The sequence below is a fragment of the Nycticebus coucang genome, chromosome 8 (assembly GCF_027406575.1).
Source record: "Nycticebus coucang isolate mNycCou1 chromosome 8, mNycCou1.pri, whole genome shotgun sequence".
NCBI classification, from domain to species: Eukaryota; Metazoa; Chordata; class Mammalia; order Primates; family Lorisidae; genus Nycticebus; species Nycticebus coucang.
The window spans coordinates 82,737,267-82,756,410 of NC_069787.1; the positions used below are offsets into that span (position 1 = coordinate 82,737,267).

The window sequence follows — 19,144 nt, forward strand, 5'->3', positions numbered from 1 at the left end:
TAAGGGAGGAGTGAGTCCGCAGAATTTTGGAGACAGGGAAACAAGGATGCACAGCTGAAGCCAAACACGCTCCCCTGTCACAGACAGGGACAGATAGGCACACTGTCACATGGGGGAAATCACCCAGGCCACATGAGACAGACACACACATGAGGCCAGACAGGCAACTGGCACAACAGGGACCTTAACCATGTCTGCTGAACACTGCCACACACTGACTGTAGGTCTACCGGGCACAGACTGCCCCAGAGTTCCTGGAGGCCCCCCACCCTGTGACAGGAACCTCTGTGAGGTGAAGACTGAGCACAGAGAAGGGGGCTTGGGGCCAGCAGGCAGGCCTTCACAGTGTGCCCTTGAAGGGGCTGCCCACACTGGCTGGGCCGTGGCTGGGACTGAGGCCTGTTGCCTAAGGTAAGGGAAGCTTGTAGTCATGGACTTTCTGGAAGGTTCTACTTCCAGCATCTCCTCTACCCCATAATCAGAGAGGAAGTGGGGAGTGGAAGAGGTGTGTTTTCCCTGCCAGAGCTGACTGGCCTCTCCCAAGATGGGTATCAGGGCTCCTGGGGAGGGCTGCTCTAGGCATTGAGCCCAAAATTTGGGAACAGGGACAGCAGAGATGCCTAGATGGCACCTCGCCACCTCCCACCATCTCCTGGATTAACCTGACCTCACCAGCCCCAGCCTGGATGGTTCTTCCTCCTCAAGTTTGCTGGAGTGCCTTGGCCCTCTGGGTCCAGGGGGAGCCTATCACCCAGCATTTAAGGGGTCAGGGGCCCAGCTAGGCTCACAGAGAAGGAAGTCATAGTATATTCTATACCTCCTCACCTCTCAGACCATCTGGGCCTCCATCCCCTGCACTCTCTGGTGAGTGGTACCCAGGAGGTGAGGCCAGGTAGACTCAGCCATAGCCCTGGCAGGGCAGCCAGATTCCAGACACTGCAGTCAATATTTGTAGACTGACTAACTAACTGACTAAGTTCAAACGCCCTGCCTGCTGAGTGCTGAGTGCTATGTGGTGGGGTGTGTCCTGCAGGGCAGGAGCTGGGATTCAGTTACAGTGGGGGAGGGGGGCTGTAGGCAGAGCCTGGCCCTGTGCCAGGCCCAGCACTGCCCACAGGAAGGGCGAAGGCGCAGGAGCAGTTTCCAGCAGGTAGGCCTGAGCAGGGAGAGGGGCTCTCAGAACTGGTGGGGAGGGGACTGGAGGAGGTGTTTCCAATCGGTGGTGTAGAGTGGACACAGGCTCCCAGGGCTCAGGGTCGAAGAGCAGCAGCAGAATTGGAGAGGCAGCAAGTAGCCCAACAGGTGAGAACGCTGATGGGGGCAGGACAACTGCGGCTGGCAGCCCGGGGGAAGAAAGCAGCAGACTTTATGGTTAGGTGGGGAAGCTCCCTAGCTCACAGAATCGCTGTACCCGCCTCTCCCCCCTCATCGTGCCCCTTACCCCCTCTGTGCCCCTTCTCCCCTCAAGCATGCAGGGCACCTGCCCCCTTCCTGGAAGTTGGGCAAAGTAACTTCAGGACCTTCAGATACCAAAGGAGGAAGGGCACCCCTGGGAGAGAGAAAGGGGAGCCAGAGGAGGGAGGGGGCACCTAGGAAAAGGAGGGGGCACTGGGAGGGAGAAGGGGTATCTGCAGAAGGAAGCGAGCACCCTGGAGGAGAGAGGGGAGCCTGGGGGAGAGGAGAGACCAGGGGAGGGAGAAGGGGGGAAGAAAAGGGAGCGTGGGGGAGAGCATGGGGAAAATCAAGGAGGGAAGCGTGAGGGAGGGCTGGCAGAGGGGTGCACAGGGAGGGAAGGAGGGACTGGGCGTGTGGAAGAGAAATGGAGCCCTGAGTGGCACCCAGGGGAGAAGGGGGCTTCCGGGTGGAGGGGGTTCCAGGAGGAGGGGCCCCACTTGGGAAAGAGGGGAGGAGAGGTTAAAGGAGGCTTTAGGGGGACAGGGGGTACCCTGGGGAAGAAAGGGGCCACCAGGAGGAAAGCAGGGGTGCTAGAGAAGAGAGGGGACGTGACACACAATCTTTGAGCTTCACTTCCCTCACCTCCCCAGAGCCCAGGTGGAAGACAGTGAACACAGGTGACACAGGGTGGAGCTCAGTCCCTGGCGGCCTGAGAGTTTGGCTCCCCAGGCTTGAGCTGGGTACTAGGCACACTCCCAACCACCCTGGGAAGGGGATGCTTCCCCCTCCTAATGAAACCAGCCAAGTCCTGACTTTCTGGCTGCCAGTTAGACTATCCTGTCCCCCCTGGGGCTCTGGCTGTCACTGTTCTAAGGCCAGCCAAGGGTCTGTTAACTGTGTTACACTGTCCCACGAGCCACATCAAGATCCTGTCTGTCTGCACTTCTAGTGGCTGCCTGCCTGGGTCCCTCCCTGGGCCCTGTCACTCAGTGTCCTGTTGCAGGGTCACCATTGCATGTTGCTGTGCTCACCACTCAGTGTCCCTGAGCCTTCTGTCGCTTGAACATTTCATGGCCACTGTACCTGTCACTCACAGCATTGTCTCACCAACAGGCCATCATTGCTTCAATAGTTCTCAGTGCAGTTAGATGCATGAGTAACTCCCTTCTCCATCCATTTTCACTTAGTCCACCTCATTCACTCAGTAACCTGCCGGGTACCAGGTCACTGGGGTCTGGCAGTAAACAGGAGGACAAACTTCTGCCTTCAGGAATCTTCTGCTCTGATGAGGGAGACCAAAGCCAACACCATACATGGTTTCCATAGGGTGTCAGAGGAGCTGGGTGCTGTCATGAGTGCAGCTCTAACACCCTAGATTCTAGGGCCCAGAAGGACTGCTCCTCTTCCCAGCCTGCCCCACAACCTCCTGTGACCGTAAGTCAGCTCTGGGCTACTTTCTCCCCAACTGCCCCCACTGCCATAGCCATCTTCTTGGGTGTCACCCATAGTGCACTGTGAGTTCACCAGGGCCTGAGCTGGAGCGCCTAGAACGCCGGACAAAGGCAAGGTACTTCATGGCACCTATTGCATTGCCTCTGATCCTGTAACTCTGTATCTCTCCTCTCACCTGTTCCCCCTGGAGGGGCAGCAGAGCTAAGCATGTTCCTACTGTTAAGACACGGCTGGAGTGGAGGAGGTGGGAGTTCACACCACACCAGGGCCAAAGATGTGACTTCTGGGTTCATTGAGCAAAACAGCAATGAGAAAAGAAAGTTGCAGCTGGTTGGATTTGGGCCAGATGTACAAAGAACCTCCAAGGATGAAAGATAAGCAAACCTCACACACACACACACACAGAGGTTTCTGAAGGCTGTAGGGAAGCCTCAACAAGTTGAGAGTGAATCAAGATGTACCAGAATCAACAGAATTAGAATCATCTCTTTCTTCCCCAGATGCTTCTCATTCTGTTTCTCTCCCTCCTCCGAACACTTAGAATCACACAACACAAACTCAAGTGAGCAAAATCACTGTTTGCAGAGCCCGTGGCTGCTTACAGAGCCTTGTATGTGTAAAGAGTTCAGCCCTGTTTTGAGAGTGCTTATGCCTGATTTGCCCAGCCCAGTCATGTCAGCTGAGCCTGTCACTTGCTGCAGGTCCTCAGTCTTCAGAGACAGTCCTTGTGTGCAGTTTGGGCTTTGTAGAAACTTTGTCTTGTTTGCAAAGCCTGTTCCTGCCCTGAGCCTGTGTCTATGTTCAGACTCTAGATCTCTTTAAATCATCTGTCCCTGGGTATAAGATTTGCTTTTACTGCTGAAGCTGCCCTGCAGGCAGAACCTATCCCTGTCTAAAGAGCTTATCTGGTATCTTTGTCTGGGGTACCTCTTTCTTTCTAAAGATGCTATCCCTGTTTGTAAAGCTTTGAAGCTTTGTCTGTTTACAGTACCTGTCCCCATCTGCAGAACCTGTTTCCTTTGAAATAAGTGTCTCTGTCTCCAGACTATGCCCTGATGGTACAGCCTTTTCCTATTTTAGAGCTAGGTTCTTTCTGTAGAACCTGAGCCCTTCATGTAACATCTATGACAGGGCATTTGCCTGTTTGCACAGACTGAATTTCCCTGGGTAGAAACTGCGTCTGCTTGCAGGGTTTGTTCCTATGAAGAGCATATCACTGTCAGGGGAGCACTTGGTTGTTCTGCAGGGCCTATGCCTGTCTGTACACTCTATTCCTATTTCCACATATACTGAGCCTTTACCTATTGCCAGAACTCACCCTCTTCTATACAAAGCCTATCCCTGTTTGCAGAACCTGGGGCTCTCCACAAAACCCAATCCTGTTCCAAGGTCTCATCCATGTCTGGAGCATCTGTGCTTTAACACAAAGCTTATTTCTTTGCCAGCTCACTTCAGCAAATTCTGTCCCTCTCTGGAGAAGCTGTCACTGTTAACAGAGCTGTCTCTCTACAGAACCTGTGTAGGCTCATAAAACTTCTCCCTAACTGCAAAGGCTGTATGGAGCCTCTGTCTGCAAAGCCTGTGTCTTTTCAGCACCTGAATCTCTTTGCAGAGCTCGTAATCGTTTCCTCAGCCTGTTCCCATGTCCCTGTATGCAGGAATTAAGTCTGTTTCCAGAGGCTATCCTGCATAGAGCCTGACCACATCTAGAGAGCATCTCTGTGTTTCAAGAGCCTGCCTCTGCTGTGCCTGTTTGCTGAGCCTTTCCTACCTATGTACCTGTAAATATCTGCAGTCTGTTCCTTATACAAAGAGTCCCTATCTTAAGGGTTTGTCTCCATGCACTTTTGCAGAGCCTTTCCCAGACTGCAAAACTCCACATCTGCAGAGTTTGTGACTGTTCATAGAGCCACTGTCAATGTTCACAATCTTTGCCTGTATTTTCCATCCTATCTGAATTTCCCTGGGTAGAGTCCGTCTGTTTGCATAGGCTGTCCTTGTACACGTAGAGGGTCCCTGTCTATAGAACTCATTGCTCCCAAATGAATCTATAACTGTTAAGACCCTTTTTTCAGTCTGAGGAAGCTCTTCCTGTTTGCAAAGGCTATGCCTATCTGCATAGCTTCTTTCTACTTACGTAGCCTGTCCCAAACTATAGATCCTATGTCTTCTGCACAGCCAGTTGCTAACTCCCTGTTTGCAGAACTTCAAAGCCTGGCCCTATCCAGAGAGGCCAGCCCTGTTTTAAGAGTATACCCCCAGACAGATGAGGTCCCTGTTTGCAGAGCCTCTTTATGCTACTTTGTAGTGATTGTCCTGGATTGTTGACATTTGTGTGTTTACAAAAGTTCTTAATGAAAGTTGTATGATGAAGGGGCTTTGGAGAGCTGTAGATGGAAAGTGTTCTTGCTTGGAGCTCAGAGGGGCCAGGAGTTGGCCTCTGGCCTGAGAACTCTGGCTCTTGTTCCTTGTGTCCTCCCTCATTCCTGCCTGACCTAGGATGGACGTGGACCAGGGCCTCCCAGTCATCGAGAGCCACAGAGAACTCCACATATGGATCATTGAGGTGAGAGGCACGTCCAGACAGCACAGTTGGTAACATGGAAGAGTGTGGAGTCTCTGCCACCAGGCTCCTCCCACCCCCAACTCTGAGCTCCCTCCTCCACTCACCCCACTGAGTGTCACCTCACATCGAGTCCTGGGTTGGGAGCTCTCCTAGGTTGTCACTAGGCACTCTCCTTTCCCAGAACCTGAAGATGGTGCCAGTACCAGAGAAGGCTTATGGGAACTTTTTTGAGGAACACTGCTATATCATCCTTCATGTGAGTCACCTGGGGAGTCTGAGCAGGTGACATGGCCCAGACTGACAGAACAGACATAAGCTCTGCCCTGGGAGGCGGCAAGTTGAGAGCCCAAGAATCACGTCCCACCTGGGCTCCATTATTATGGGTTCTTGGCCCTTCCCTGCCCCTTCACTGTCTCCTGTGGGTGGAAACATGTTCCCAATGTCTCCTGGTGGCCCTTGCTACAGCCTCCACCTCACTCTTCACCAGTGCCTTGGCTCCCGGACCCCCACCCTACCCCAGGGTCCTGTGTACCCCCTTCCCACCCCACACACAGACACCTGGGCCCTAGGTCACCCAGAGCCCAAGGCCAACGCAGGGGGCGTCCAGTGACCTGCACTACTGGGTCGGGAAGGAGGCGGATGCTGAGGCGCAGTGCGCTGCATGCACCTTTGTGCAGCGCCTGCAAGAGGTGCTAAAAGGCCAGACTGTGCAGCACCGTGAAGCACAAGGCCACGAGTCTGACTGTTTCCTCAGCTACTTCCACCCAGGAATCATGTGAGTACCAGGGAGAGGGTGGTGGTGCCTGGACTGGGACAGCCTGGGAGTGACCATCTTCCTCACCCGCTAAATGGGGGTTGGGGCAGGTAATACCTTTATTGAGATAAAACTCACATACTACACAATCCACCCATTTAAGTACAGAGGTGTTTCAGTGACTTTTAACAGATGTATGCAACCATCACCACAATTTTTTTTTTATTTTTGGAGACAGTCTCACTATGTCACCCTTGGCAGAGTGCCACGGTGTCACAGCTCACAGCAACCTCAAACTCTTGGGCTTAAGCAAGTCTCTTGCCTCAGCCCTCCAAGTAGCTGGAACTACAGGCACCTGTCCCAACGCCCAGCTATTTTTTTTGTTGTTGCTGCTGGTCATTGTTTAGCTGGCCCGAGCCAGGTTCAAACCTAACCTACTCACTGAGCTAGGGGTGCTGCCCAATCACCACAATTTTAGAACATTTTCATCACACTAAAAAGAAGCCTCACACCTTTTATCAATCACTCCACACTTCCCTCCAACACCCCCTCCCCTGCCTTAGGCAACCAGGAATCTACTGTCTGTCTATACATTTGCCTATTCTGGGCATGTAATGAATATGGAATCGTTTCAGTGATCTTTCCTGACTGGCTTTTACCACGCCATTTTCAAGGTTCATTCCTCTGGTAGCATGTTTTATTACTTTACTTTTTACTGCCAAATGATATAACATTATATTGATATACCACATTTTATTTGTCCATTCATCGCATAACGAATTTGGGTTGATTCTACTTTCTGGCTATTGTGAATAATGCTTCTATGAACATTTGTATGCACATTTTTATGTAGACAAATGTCAAATATTTTCATTTCTCTTGAAACCTGGGCGTGAACATTAATGTTGTTTTGAGTTTGCTTTTATGTGCTGGTAGAAATGTCTTTTGCCATAAATTGCTTCACGTGATTTCTAAAATTAATAATTGCAACATATTTAAGAATATAGGAAATTGCCAATATTCAGCCATTTCCATTTCATACAGTTGTGCCTAATACATGCATACAGTATTACATGAACATAGGCACACAAGTCTATGTGCACATGCAGAAACACACACCACTCCCATGTGTGTCCACCTGTAGATGAGCTTATGTGACTATTCATGTCACCTACACACATATTGTGTCTGCTTCCATGCATTCACATCTAGCCTTACATGGATAAGCAAACATACACTATGCCCCCAAATATATACATGTATATGTGTGTGCACATCACAAGGGTAAACAAATGCATATTCATGTCTCATGTGTGTACTCATGCACTTGTATGTACGTTCACATAGACTCAAGTCAATGTATTCAGTAGGCACACCTCCCCCACGTACATATGTGCACATGCTCACATCTGCATTCATTCATTCACAGTCTGTGTTCTTACATGGGACTCCATTCCCTCCTCAGCTATAGGAAGGGAGGCCTAGCCTCAGACCTGAGGCATTTGGAGACCAATGCATACAACATCCAGCGACTGCTGCACATCAAAGGGAGGAAGCATGTATCTGCCACTGAGGTGAGGGCTGCCAGGGGAGCCTCGACCTCTGGACACGGCTAAGAGTGGGTGTAGAAGGAAGTATAAAAATTGGCAGGGGGTCAAGGAGCTATCGGCATTCCCAAATGGCCTCTTTGTTTTTTTTTGTGTGTGTATGTTGCCCTGGGTAAAGTGCCATGGCATCAGAGCTCACAGCAACCTTCAACTCCTGGGCTGAAGCAATTCTCTTGCCTCAGCCTCCCGAGTAGCTGGGATTATAGGCGCCTGCCACAAGGCCAAGCTTTTTGGTTATAATTGTCATGGTTGTTTGGTAGGCCCCAGGCTGGATTCAAACCCACCAGCTCTGGTGTATGTGGCTGGCACCTTAGCCGCTTGAGCTACAGGCGCCTGAGCCTAGATGGCCTTTCTGAATGAGAAGAGAGGACACCGGACTTCTAGCTTCTAGCCTACTTCTGCTACTGCTCCTTGTCTGTCTCGCAGATGAGACAGACAACATGGCACATGTGGATGATCCATGTTGGCAGCACAATGGGAGGTAACATGATGTGGTGGGGGTACAGCCCCACACTCTCACACACATAGTCGTGAGTGCACAGAGTGTGTCATAGGGATGCATATGCATAGAGCAGCCTGGGGCTACTCTAGCCCTCGGTAGTCCCCTTGCATGAAATAGAACAGAGTGCCCCTTTCTTCCACCTGTTAGGAGTTAAAGGAAAATACAGACCTCCTTAGAACAAGACATTTTGCTGCCATCTGGCTGGAATTTAGTGTAACAAGCATTCAAGTAGACAGTGTCTACACTATGAATGGCCACCTTGAGTCATGCATGTGACAGCCTGAACAGTATGTTGCAGCCCTGTGACTCACAGACAGTCCCACACAGGCTCTGCACTGTCTATCACCCACAGACCAAGTGACCACATAGCTTTGGTCATGCAGGGCCTCAGTGAAGTCCCAGGTTTCACCTATTATCCTGGCATAATTATTTAAAGTATCCCTTTTTGCTCTCCAAAGTGGCTCAATTTGTATGACTATCCTTGTCCACAGACACGCACTGTCTCCCACACAAGCACACATATGCAGTCATTATGAGCACACACTGTTCACATCTGATATGCTCCTACATATGTGCATGTAGACACACACAATACAGAGAAACAGATATACACCCCACCTGTATACATGAACAGCTGCAGATGTGCACTGAGCGATGAGTGTCGTAGCCATGTACACCTGTGAAATGCAGCATTACCCACAGGCACACATACCTAAGGATGCACATAGCCACACCCAAGGTCACATATGGTTCCACAGATGCATGTCTGCACCCCATGATAGGTAATGTCAATCACACATACATTCAGTTGCACATAGCTTCATGCACACAAGTGACATATTTCCTATGCTCCCCTCTAGCTGGGTGCTGGTGGTGTGATACCTTGTCTCCTTCCCTGGCTTGGCAGGTGGAGCTCTCCTGGAACAGCTTTAATAAAGGTGACATCTTCCTGTTAGACCTAGGCAGGATGATGATCCAATGGAATGGGCCCAAGACCAGCATTTCTGAGAAGTCCCGGGTCAGTGTCTGCCCCTGGAACTGGGGGTACAGGGCTTGGTAGGGGTGGTCCTCCAGGTGCCTATCTTCCTGTCACCCTATGATGTGGGGTTTGACTCTCTGACCCAGGAAGCACCTATTACATACAGGATAGTTCAAACCCTGCACTAGTGGTATCCCCCTGGATGGAAGGATGAGGGAACACCAACTTTCCTCTCCCCATCCTCCAGCCTCTGGGAGCTGAGCAGTGACAGGAAGGCTCTGCACTGGGCTATCTGAGGAGTGAGGGGCATGCTGGGAAAGCCCTAACTGCCATGTCCTCTTCCACAGGGGCTGGCCCTGACCTACAGCCTTCAGGACCGGGAACGTGGTGGTCGTGCACAAATTGGTGTGGTGGATGATGAGGCCCAAGCCACTGATCTCATGCAGATCATGGAGGATGTGCTGGGCCGAAGAGTGGGTAGCCTGCATGCTGCCACACCCAACAAGAGTATTAACCAGCTACAGAAGGCTAATGTCCGCCTCTACCAGTGAGTGGAATTAGGGGTGGGCAGGCCAGGATTGCATTCATCATTACTGCAGTAACACAGTATCTCCAGAAAGCCCTTCAGGAAAGGCTGGTGGGTTTCTGGGACAGGCTATGTGAACCTTGGGCCCAGCTTGCATGGTGTGTGGCTGCCTTGTTGAGAAACCCCTAGAAATAGGAGAAATGGGAGAAACCCATTGTACATACTGGGATTGTGGCCCTGCGAGGGTAAAGGAGCTGCCTAAGGCTCCATCGCAAGGCTGCGGTAGAGTCAAGACAACTCAGGGATCCAGCCCCACACCTCTGTCTCAGGGTGGGAGGTGTGGTATACAGAGGCTGAAGTGGAGTCAGGTCAGGGAAAGGATGGGTTGGCCACATCTGAGTGTCTGTCTCCCAGTGTCTATGAGAAGGGTAAGGACCTGGTGATCCAGGAGTTGGCAACCCAGCCGCTGACCCAGGACCTACTGCAGGAGGAGGTGAGGCCTCAGACACCCTTATCCATCTCCAACCCCACAATCCCAGTCCAGACTGGACCACCTACTTACCAGCTCCTGACCCCCTTGCTCCCAGGACTGCTACATCCTGGACCAGGGTAGCTTCAAGATCTATGTGTGGCTGGGACGAATGTCCAGCCCCCAAGACAGAAAGGCTGCCTTCAGCAGGGCTGGGGTGAGACCCTGGGGCCCTGTCTGAGAGGAACATAGCACTGGGTTCTGAACTGCAGACAGCCTGCCTTAGGATATGATTGGGGACCTATCCCTGGAATTTGGTAGGGGGTGCTCTGTGCTGGGGTCTAAGAGAGGAAACAGCCCTATGCTGGAGTTGGAGCTGGGAAACATTCCCAATCTTGGGATATCATAGGGGAGGTAGCCCTGCCTTAGAAACTTTGACCGACCGTGAAAGACCAGGGGCCCTACATGAGGGGGCGGGGAGCCTCTTGGGGGTTGGGGAAAGGGAAAAGACAGGGCTCTGCCTCCGGTTTGTGGGGTCTCTCAGAGCCAGCCTTTCTTGAGGCCTAGACCAAGGAAGCCCGCCTGCCCTCAGGGACCTCAGAGAACTCAGTAGTGACAGAGTTAGTTGTTAAGTAGGTCATGAGCTCAGTTAATTAACACTTCTCAGAACTCTGGCTGTCCCTGAAGCCTGAACGAAGGTTCCCGGGGGTGGAGCGGAGCAGTGGGCCCTCAGGTCGCAGGCCTGATGGACCCCCGCTCCAGGGCTTCATCCGGGCCAAGAGCTACCCAATTTACACCAACGTGGAAGTGGTAAACGACGGCGCCGAGTCGGCCGCCTTCCAGCAACTTTTCCGGACGTGGTCTCCGAAGAAGGGCAGGAACAGGAAGCTGGGAGGCACGACCGGGCCGGCGAGGCAGGGCGGGATGGGTAAGGGGGCACCGCAGACAACCTGACCGGGATGGGTAAGGGGCGGGGCCTGAAAGCAAGGGGCGGGGCCGGACAGAAGGGTGAGCCGGTAAAGGAGCAGGCAACAGCGGGGACAGGGACAGAGGGCGCTACTGACACCCTCTGTCCCACCTTCAGGTAAATTGATTCAGGTAAAACTGGACGTGGGCATGCTGCATAGCCAGCCTGAGCTAGCGGCCCAGCTCAGGATGGTGGACGACGGCTCTGGGAAGGTGGAGGTGAGGGGCATTGGCTTACCTTAGGGAAATTGCACACACGAGGGTAGGTTGTGTCTACAGGTGATTGCTATTTAAAGTGAGCCAGGTGTACACGGGTGCACATCCAAACACAATCAGGGACACCGAGGGGCACGTGTGCATATACACACCCCTCCCAGCAGGTGGCTCATACACAGTCATGTCAAGCCTAATCATGGCCACTCATATAACTCAGACACCCAGCACAGTGGCACTTGGCCATTTAATTGTGCCCTGTTGTCATATATGCAAATGATAAAGCAGACACACACAATCATGCCTTATAATGGCACATAATCACGGCCAAGTATACAACTACAAATATGAAATTGCACATACTTTACACCACAGTCGCATACAACCCACAGGGACACACCAACGCAGCATGGTCACACATCAATCACAGTCCCATGCATCCAACCCCCAATACACTGTCATACACTGTCAACCTATCATCTGGTTTCACACCAATGTTCTAGAAGACACAGGAGTTGGGGGCCCAATTCCAGGCTCTGTACAAGGTGAGGTTGCAAGTTGACTTGTTGGCTGACCCCTAGGTAAGCCTTTCTTCCTTTAGGCCTCAGTTTTTAAATCTATATAATGGGTGCAGAAACTGTGGTCCTCTCTTGCCCCAAAGCTGACATGGGAATGCTGTGAAATTATGGGAGCAGGACTGCTGGGCCTATGTGAGGGATCCTCAAGGTAAGTGGAGAGCAGAGAATACACAAGACTTTCTCCTATCTTTGGGCTTTACGGATGGGCCGAGGTGATGAGTGGGAAAAGAGAGACGGAGGAGAAGGGAAAGTGGGGAGGAAGGGGAAAGACAGGAAGAGAGGGAGACAGGGATAGGGGACAAGGAGAGACAGAGAGAAAAGGAGATGGGGAAGGACAGGGAGTGGGGAGGAGACAGAAATAAGAAGAGGACATGGGGTACAGGAAGAGCAGGGAGAGATGGGGTACAGGGAAAGGAGAAATGGGGCTAAGGAGAGATAGCATATACAGAGAGAGAAAGAGAGGGCCAGGCAGCATGAGTAGGAGACAGGGAAGCAGAGAGGAGGGTGAAGGTGGGAGGGATGGAAGGCTCTAGGACCCAGGCTCTAAGCTCAAAGGCAGAGAGGGATCCATCCCAACAAGGAAAGTAGACAGGAAGGCAGAGAACAGGCCTGAGTGAGAAGGTAGGGCTGCCAGGTAGGTGCCACTCTTGTGTGGCATGTGGTTGGAATCAGCCTCTTCTGCAAAAGGCAGGATTCTGGATGGCCTGGTCTGGAGGGGAGCTTCCCCAGAGAATTCTGTCAGGCTTTATGTGAGTAAAGAATTCCCAGGTATTTCCACCTGGAGATGAAGTGAGGTAGGCATTGCTATTCCGGATTTACAGGTGGGAAATCCCAAAGTTTAGCGTGGCCTCACTCCCAACAAAAGGCAGACCAGGGTATGACCAGAAATCTGCCTGGCTCTGTGCTTGGCTGCCCACAGGAATATAAACCACACCATCAAATGTGAGGAAGTGTTTTCTCTTTAATCTTTGAACAGTCTTCGTTTTATTAATGCACTGGAAGATGGAATTTTTCCAAGAGCTCCAAGGCATTACTTTCTGCCTCACTTCTGCTGCCCTGGCCTGAGCAGCGAGCAGCTATGAAAGGACCTGTCTCCCCCTCCCAGAGCTGCAGCTGGTGGGGTTGGGTTGGGGATGGGCACGTGGCAGGCATTGGATACATCTCAGCAGCTTGTAGAGTCCTTATCACTCTACCCAGGTGCCACATGCAAACTGAGATTCCTGCCTGAAGGCAGGCTGGCGCCAGTGCTGTGGGTTTCAGGGGTCCATGGGAAAAAGGTCACCTGCAGATGCTTGCATAAGCCCCACATGAAGCTGGGTGGGCACAGAGCTGACAGTGAGCCCCTCACCTGCACAGATGATGAATGTCTTGGAGGCAGAGAAGACCTTTCTGGCTGGGTGCAGGATGGTTAGAAGAACCGCCTGTGCCCATTATCCCCCTGCTCCCCAGATGTGGTGCATCCAGGACTTATGCAGGCAGCCTGTGGACCCCAAGCATCATGGACAGTTATGCATGGGCAACTGCTACCTTATCCTCTACACATACCAGAAGCTGGGCCATGTCCAGTACATCCTGTACCTCTGGCAGGTGTGCAGGCCTGGGGGGTGAGGGGGATGCATACCTTAAAGTCCAGGACCCAGGATCTGAGAGTGGGATGTGGGAGGGGTACCAGGCCTTCACTGCCCCCACCTGCAGGGCCATCAGGCCTCTGCAGATGAGATCAAGGCCATGAACTGCAACGCTGAAGAGCTGGACGTCATGTACTGTGGAGCCCTTGTGCAGGTGCACGTGACCATGGGCAGTGAGCCCCCCCACTTCCTTGCCATCTTCCAAGGACACCTGGTGGTCTTTCAGGTAGGGTCCCCCTTATTGCCATAGCAGTAGCTTCAGTACCCATGGCCCTTGCACATGCTTTCTAAGCATCCCTGCAGGCCTGGGGCCCAACTTAGCACCTGGCTTCCTGGTGCTAGTTCAAGGCCCAGGAGCACCAAGGGTGCTCCCTGCCTTGGTCCCAGAGCCAGGGAAGGAAGTTGAGTCAAAAGGGAGTCAAGGCCCAGCCTAAAGTCATACATAGCCAAAGCCGATCCCCACTTTCCACCTTCAAGGCCTGGACAACCATGCCCCTTCCTTCAAGATGGGGTGGGGGTCCAGTTAGAAAGGGCCTCATTCCCTATCCTAGCCCAATAGGATCCCCCTACTCTACACTCAGAGGGTCCAGAAGGTGGTTGATTTAGGCGAGGGTCCCCGAGTCCTGAGATAGTTTGTCCCCCACTGGGACAGGGAGGTGGCCCCCAAGAGTCCTTACCTCAGCCTGAGGCCCAGCCCTCTTGTAGGGGAGCACCAGGCATAAGGAACAAGGGCAGCCAGCATCCGCCGTAAGGCTCTTCCACATTCAGGGCACCGACAGCCGCAATACCAGGACCATGGAGGTGGCAGCCCGGGCCTCATCTCTCAACTCCAGTGACATCTTCTTGCTGGTCACAGCCAGCATCTGCTACCTCTGGTTTGGGAAGGTACCCATAGCACAGGCCACTGACTCACACCCTAGAGTAGGGGGTGCCAGGCTGGGGATGAGTGACCTCCAGAGGGAATGCAGACTGCAAGTTCAGCCTCAGATAGACCAGTGGGGAGAGGGCAAGAAGCTACCATGTGCCCTCTGGAACCTAGGGAAAGTTCAAAGTGCCACATGCCTATAGTCCCACCTATTTGGGAGGCTGAGGCTGGAGGATCAAGAAGCTACAATAAGCTATGATCACCCCACTGTACTCTGGCCTGGGCTACAGAGTAAAGCTCTGTCTCTAAAAAACATTAAAAATATTGGGCAGCACCTGTGGCTCAACGGAGTAGGGCACTGGCCCCATATGCCAAAGGTGGTAGGTTCAAACCCAGCCCCGGCCAAAAACTAAAAAAAAAAAAAAGTTAAAAATATTAAAAATTTATAAAACCAAAGTGACAGGTGGGCATGGAAGGGTCCACCGATCAGAGCCAAGCCAAGCCCAGGTTGCCACCCCTTCTTACTGCCTTGAGCAGGGGGCATGTCCCTTCCCAAGTCTCTTGGGAAAAGGCAGGTCTAGTGCAGTTTTCTGAAGTTTTCTCTAGTTTTCCACATAAACTAGAAATGGCCCCCTAACTCTGAGGATCCCATCCCACGCTCTAGACTCAGGAAGGGTCTCAGACCTTGTGACCCTGAACAGCTGTGGGGACTGTGGGGGATGAGGAAGGGAGAGATCTTATTCATGTGTGTCCCACCACCAGCATAGGCCCTGATGAGCGGGATGTGGGATTGGAGGTGAAACCTCTCGCCAAGCAGGGCCTGACCCAGCTCTTTGCCTGCCAGGGCTGTAATGGTGACCAGCGTGAGATGGCACGCTTGGTGGTCACTGCCATCTCTGGGAAGAACATGGAAACAGTGCTGGAGGGTCAAGAGCCTGCCCACTTCTGGGCAGCCTTGGGAGGCCGGGCTCCCTACCCCAGCATCAAGAGGTAACAGGCTGGGAGAAGAGTGTTCCATAGAGAAACTGAGGCCCCAAGAGGATGGATGACTAGTTCATACAGAAAGCTGAAGAGATAAGAGTAGAAGTGAGGCCTCCTGACCCCCCACCCCTAGGGGTTCCATTCACTCCTGGCCTTGGGTAACTGTCAGGAAGATGCCCAGGAGGGCTGGCGCAGTGGTGCCCTCTGCTGACAGAATCCTCTCTCTGCATTGTCCTGGTCTTGGTCAAGTGGACAAAACACTTAATCCCCAGGGGTCTTGGAACCTGGTGTGTGCTCATACAGTGTCACACATGTCATATGGCACTGGGCGCAGGTGGCATCAAGAACAAGTGTGTCCAATGTGATGTGTGTGTGTGTGTGTGCAGGTGTGTATAAGGGTAGGACAGAGTGAGGCTGCAGAGGGAGGAGGAAGTTGAGACCGAGGTTGCTCCTGATCTGTCTGCAGGGCCTGGTTTCTGTGCTGCACAGCTCCCCCCAAGTCCCTTGAGCTCAGTACTGTTGCCTCCTCGTCCAGCCTGGCTTCCTTCCTCCCATCCCGGGGAGGGTTGAGACTCCAACTCAGGCCCTCCCATAGAGCCCATTCTCCCCTAACCCTACGGGCCTCTCCTGGGAAATTCAAGGGGCAGCTTGTGTCACAGCTGGTGGGGTTAACCTGCTTTCTCCATGGACAGAAGGGGCCCTGTAGCCGAGAGATGAGCAGAGTGCTCCTGGAATGAATTAGAGGGTGGGTGGCACTCAGAGTCCCCCTCCCAGCCTGCTATCTATGCTGGCCAGGCTCCCTGAGGAGGACTGCAGCTTCCAGCCTCGACTGTTTGAGTGCTCCAGCCAGATGGGCTGCCTGGTCCTCACGGAAGTGGTGTTCTTTAGTCAAGAGGACCTGGACAAATATGATGTCATGTTACTGGATACCTGGCAGGAGGTACAGTGGCCACCCCTGCCTGGCTAAGGTGTGAAGGGGTGTGTGTCTCTGTGTAACTAGGTGTGTGTATTATTTACAGTTCTGTACATAGGCCCTGGGTAAGTCTCTGTGACTATTGACTATGTCACTGTACAGGTGATACTGTGTAATTGTGTGGCTGTGGATGTGAGACCATAGTTGAGTGTGTCACCCTGTGGTGGTGTGAGACTGCTGGAGACCATGACTGTGTGCTGGGACTCACAGTGACTGTGTCCATGTAGTTGTGTGTCACTCTGTCTACCTTATGATGGTATGTGTGACACCAGGGACTGAAAGCCTGTGGCTGAACATGTTTTGGTGTCATTGAGTGACGTGTGTGTGTTGACTGTGGGTGACTGTACACTTTCCCCTGTGTTCATGGCTCTTTGAAAGACTGACCAGGCCAATGACTGAGAGGTCACATAATGCTAAGACTGGCCAGACCAGTTGTAACTGGTGAAGTTGGGTGAAAGACAGCAACTGGGTTTGCATGTCTGTGCAGTCACGATTCTGAGGGGCTGTGTGCCCTGGTGTAGCTGGCTGGGTCTGTGCAGCTGTGTGTTTAACAACAGTGGATGGCACTGTGTGGCGATTGCATGTCTGTATAGCTGTGTCTGTAATAATGTTTGTCTCTGCATCACTGTGTACATGCAGGGTCATATCTGCGGCACTTTATAAATTGGTGGTAAGGCTCTGGGCTCCCATCTGTCTCTCTCTGGGCTCCCTTTCCCCAGCTCTGTGTGACCTGGCCAGCCCCAGCTCTGACCTGCTTGTCCTTTGCTGTTTCTGCTCTAGCCACAATAGCTCCCTGTATTCCCTGCACACGCCAGGCACGCAGCTGCCCCAGGGCCTTTGCAATGGTTCTTCCTTCTGGTTAGAACATTCCTCCCACCCCCAACACATGCATATAACTTGCTTCCTCATGAAAGGGCAGAGATTTTTGTATATTTATTGTTGAATCCCCAATGTTTAGACAAGTGCTTGCCACACAATAGGTATTCAATAAATGTGTGGCCTGAAGGTATGCATGTGTGCCTGTGACTTTCCTGCACCTTTAAGTGTGTAGGGGTGTGGTGCCTTGCTGGGTGTGTGTCTGGTTGCCCAGTGATATGCATACGGGGCTCTGAGACAGCTAGGAGACAGGGAGTGAGTAGGAGGTAGCCAGCTCTGGTGGCTCCTCCACCTGCCCAAGACCAGGCCCCCTCTGTGGTGTAGATCTTCCTGTGGCTTGGAGAAGCTGCGAGTGAGTGGAAGAAAGCGGCAGTGGCCTGGGGCCGAGAGTACCTGGAGACCCATCCAGCAGGGAGGAACCTGGCCACACCCATTGTGCTAGTCAAGCAGGGCCATGAGCCTCCTACCTTCACTGGGTGGTTCTTCACTTGGGACCCGTACAAGTGGACCGTGAGTAAGGCCTAAAGCCCCCAGCCCCACCCTAATTTGCGGCCTTTCCTCGGCCAACAAAAGGAGAGGTTGCGGATGGCCAGTATGTGTGTGAAGAAAGCCTGGTCTTGTGTTCAGGCCCCTCCTGAGTCCTAGCGATGCCCCCTCACCTTGCCCCAGCTCTGATCCTTGCCCTCACTCTGCTCCCAGAACCACCAGTCCTATGAGGAGCTGGTGGAGAACAGCCTAGGAGCTGTGCTGGCTGTCTCTGAGATAACAGCAGTGAGTACTGGGGCCCCTGGGTTTCCCCCACGGTGGCCTGGACACCCATGGCATGGTCCAGGAAGGGCAGGTGAAGGGGACAGCTCTGGCAGGTGGGAAGGTTTGCAGTGAGGACAAGGTTCAGGGTGGCCTCCTGGTGGGCTGCCTGTTCCCCAGCCTGAGGCCCCTCTCTGTATAGGAAGTCAACAACTTCCAGCTATCCAGAAGGCCGGGTGATGGCAGGGCAGGTCCCTTGACCCAGAAGGCCCTTAGGGGCTCCCAGGACAGCTCAGAGAGTGAGCTGGCACTGGGCCCTAAGGTGGGTGGCAATAGCACCAGCACCAGCACCAACATCAGCACAAGCCCAGTAAGCAGTGGGGGCCTGCCCCGAGAACGGCTGGTACACCAGGCTGCTGAAGACCTGCCAGAAGGTGTGGACCCTGCACGCAAGGAGGTGGGTGCCTGAGACTCCTGCCACCCACTGCCCTAGCACTGATAACACCTAAGACTGAGCTGGTGGAGCCCAAGGCAAGAGCCACTGGTGGTGGGTAGTAGACAGGCTACCTTGGGGGAGATGCATGTTCTGCATGGGATAGTGGGCAGACAGAAGTGAGAGAATCCAAGCTCTGGATGACACTTCTGAGTGGGACAGGATTCTGGGCTCTAGTGACATGCTCTCTTGCACCCCCACTCCCTCCCAGTTCTATCTCTCAGACTCTGACTTCCAAGATATCTTTGGGAAATCCAAGGAAGAATTCTACAGCATGGCCAAGTGGAAGCAGCAGCAGGAAAAAAAGCATCTGGGCTTCTTCTGAACCCAGGGCCTCTGCCTGTGCCACCCATGTGGCCGAAACCCCAGCTTGGACCTCCCTACACCTACAGCCCTGGGGAGACCCTGCTCACAGCCCTTTGGAAGGCTCCTAGGGCACCCTCCTCTTGTCAATAAAAGCTGGCAGTCCACACAGGTGTGGTGTATGCTGGGTTGCTCAGTGGGCCCACCTGTCAGGAGGAGGGGGCCTTCAGACGGGAGAACATGGTCTGTGACACTCCAGAACGGCTAAGCC

General features: G+C 53.0%; 1 protein-coding gene across 6 annotated transcripts; it reads left to right on the forward strand.

The window, feature by feature from the left end:
* The first annotated feature begins 1,067 nt into the window (after window positions 1-1,067).
* On the forward strand, window positions 1,068-19,040 carry VILL (villin like). 6 transcript variants are annotated; one of them, XM_053599540.1, is made up of 20 exons: window positions 1,068-1,150; window positions 5,347-5,413; window positions 5,595-5,669; window positions 5,983-6,188; window positions 7,633-7,741; window positions 9,184-9,294; window positions 9,603-9,802; window positions 10,196-10,274; window positions 10,369-10,467; window positions 11,013-11,178; window positions 11,335-11,435; window positions 13,457-13,594; window positions 13,703-13,861; window positions 14,341-14,520; window positions 15,345-15,490; window positions 16,277-16,421; window positions 17,655-17,840; window positions 18,030-18,101; window positions 18,280-18,534; window positions 18,782-19,040. In XM_053599540.1, exons 2-20 carry the CDS (start codon window positions 5,348-5,350, stop codon window positions 18,893-18,895), a joined length of 2,607 nt encoding a protein of 868 aa, XP_053455515.1. In that variant the 5' UTR covers window positions 1,068-1,150; window position 5,347; the 3' UTR covers window positions 18,896-19,040. The 6 variants fall into 6 exon arrangements, with proteins under 6 accessions (XP_053455515.1, XP_053455514.1, XP_053455517.1 ...); XM_053599539.1 differs by lacking the exon at window positions 1,068-1,150 and adding an exon at window positions 1,157-1,302; XM_053599542.1 differs by lacking the exon at window positions 1,068-1,150 and adding an exon at window positions 1,157-1,302 and having other exon boundaries at window positions 11,013-11,145.
* Window positions 19,041-19,144: the final 104 nt, after the last annotated feature.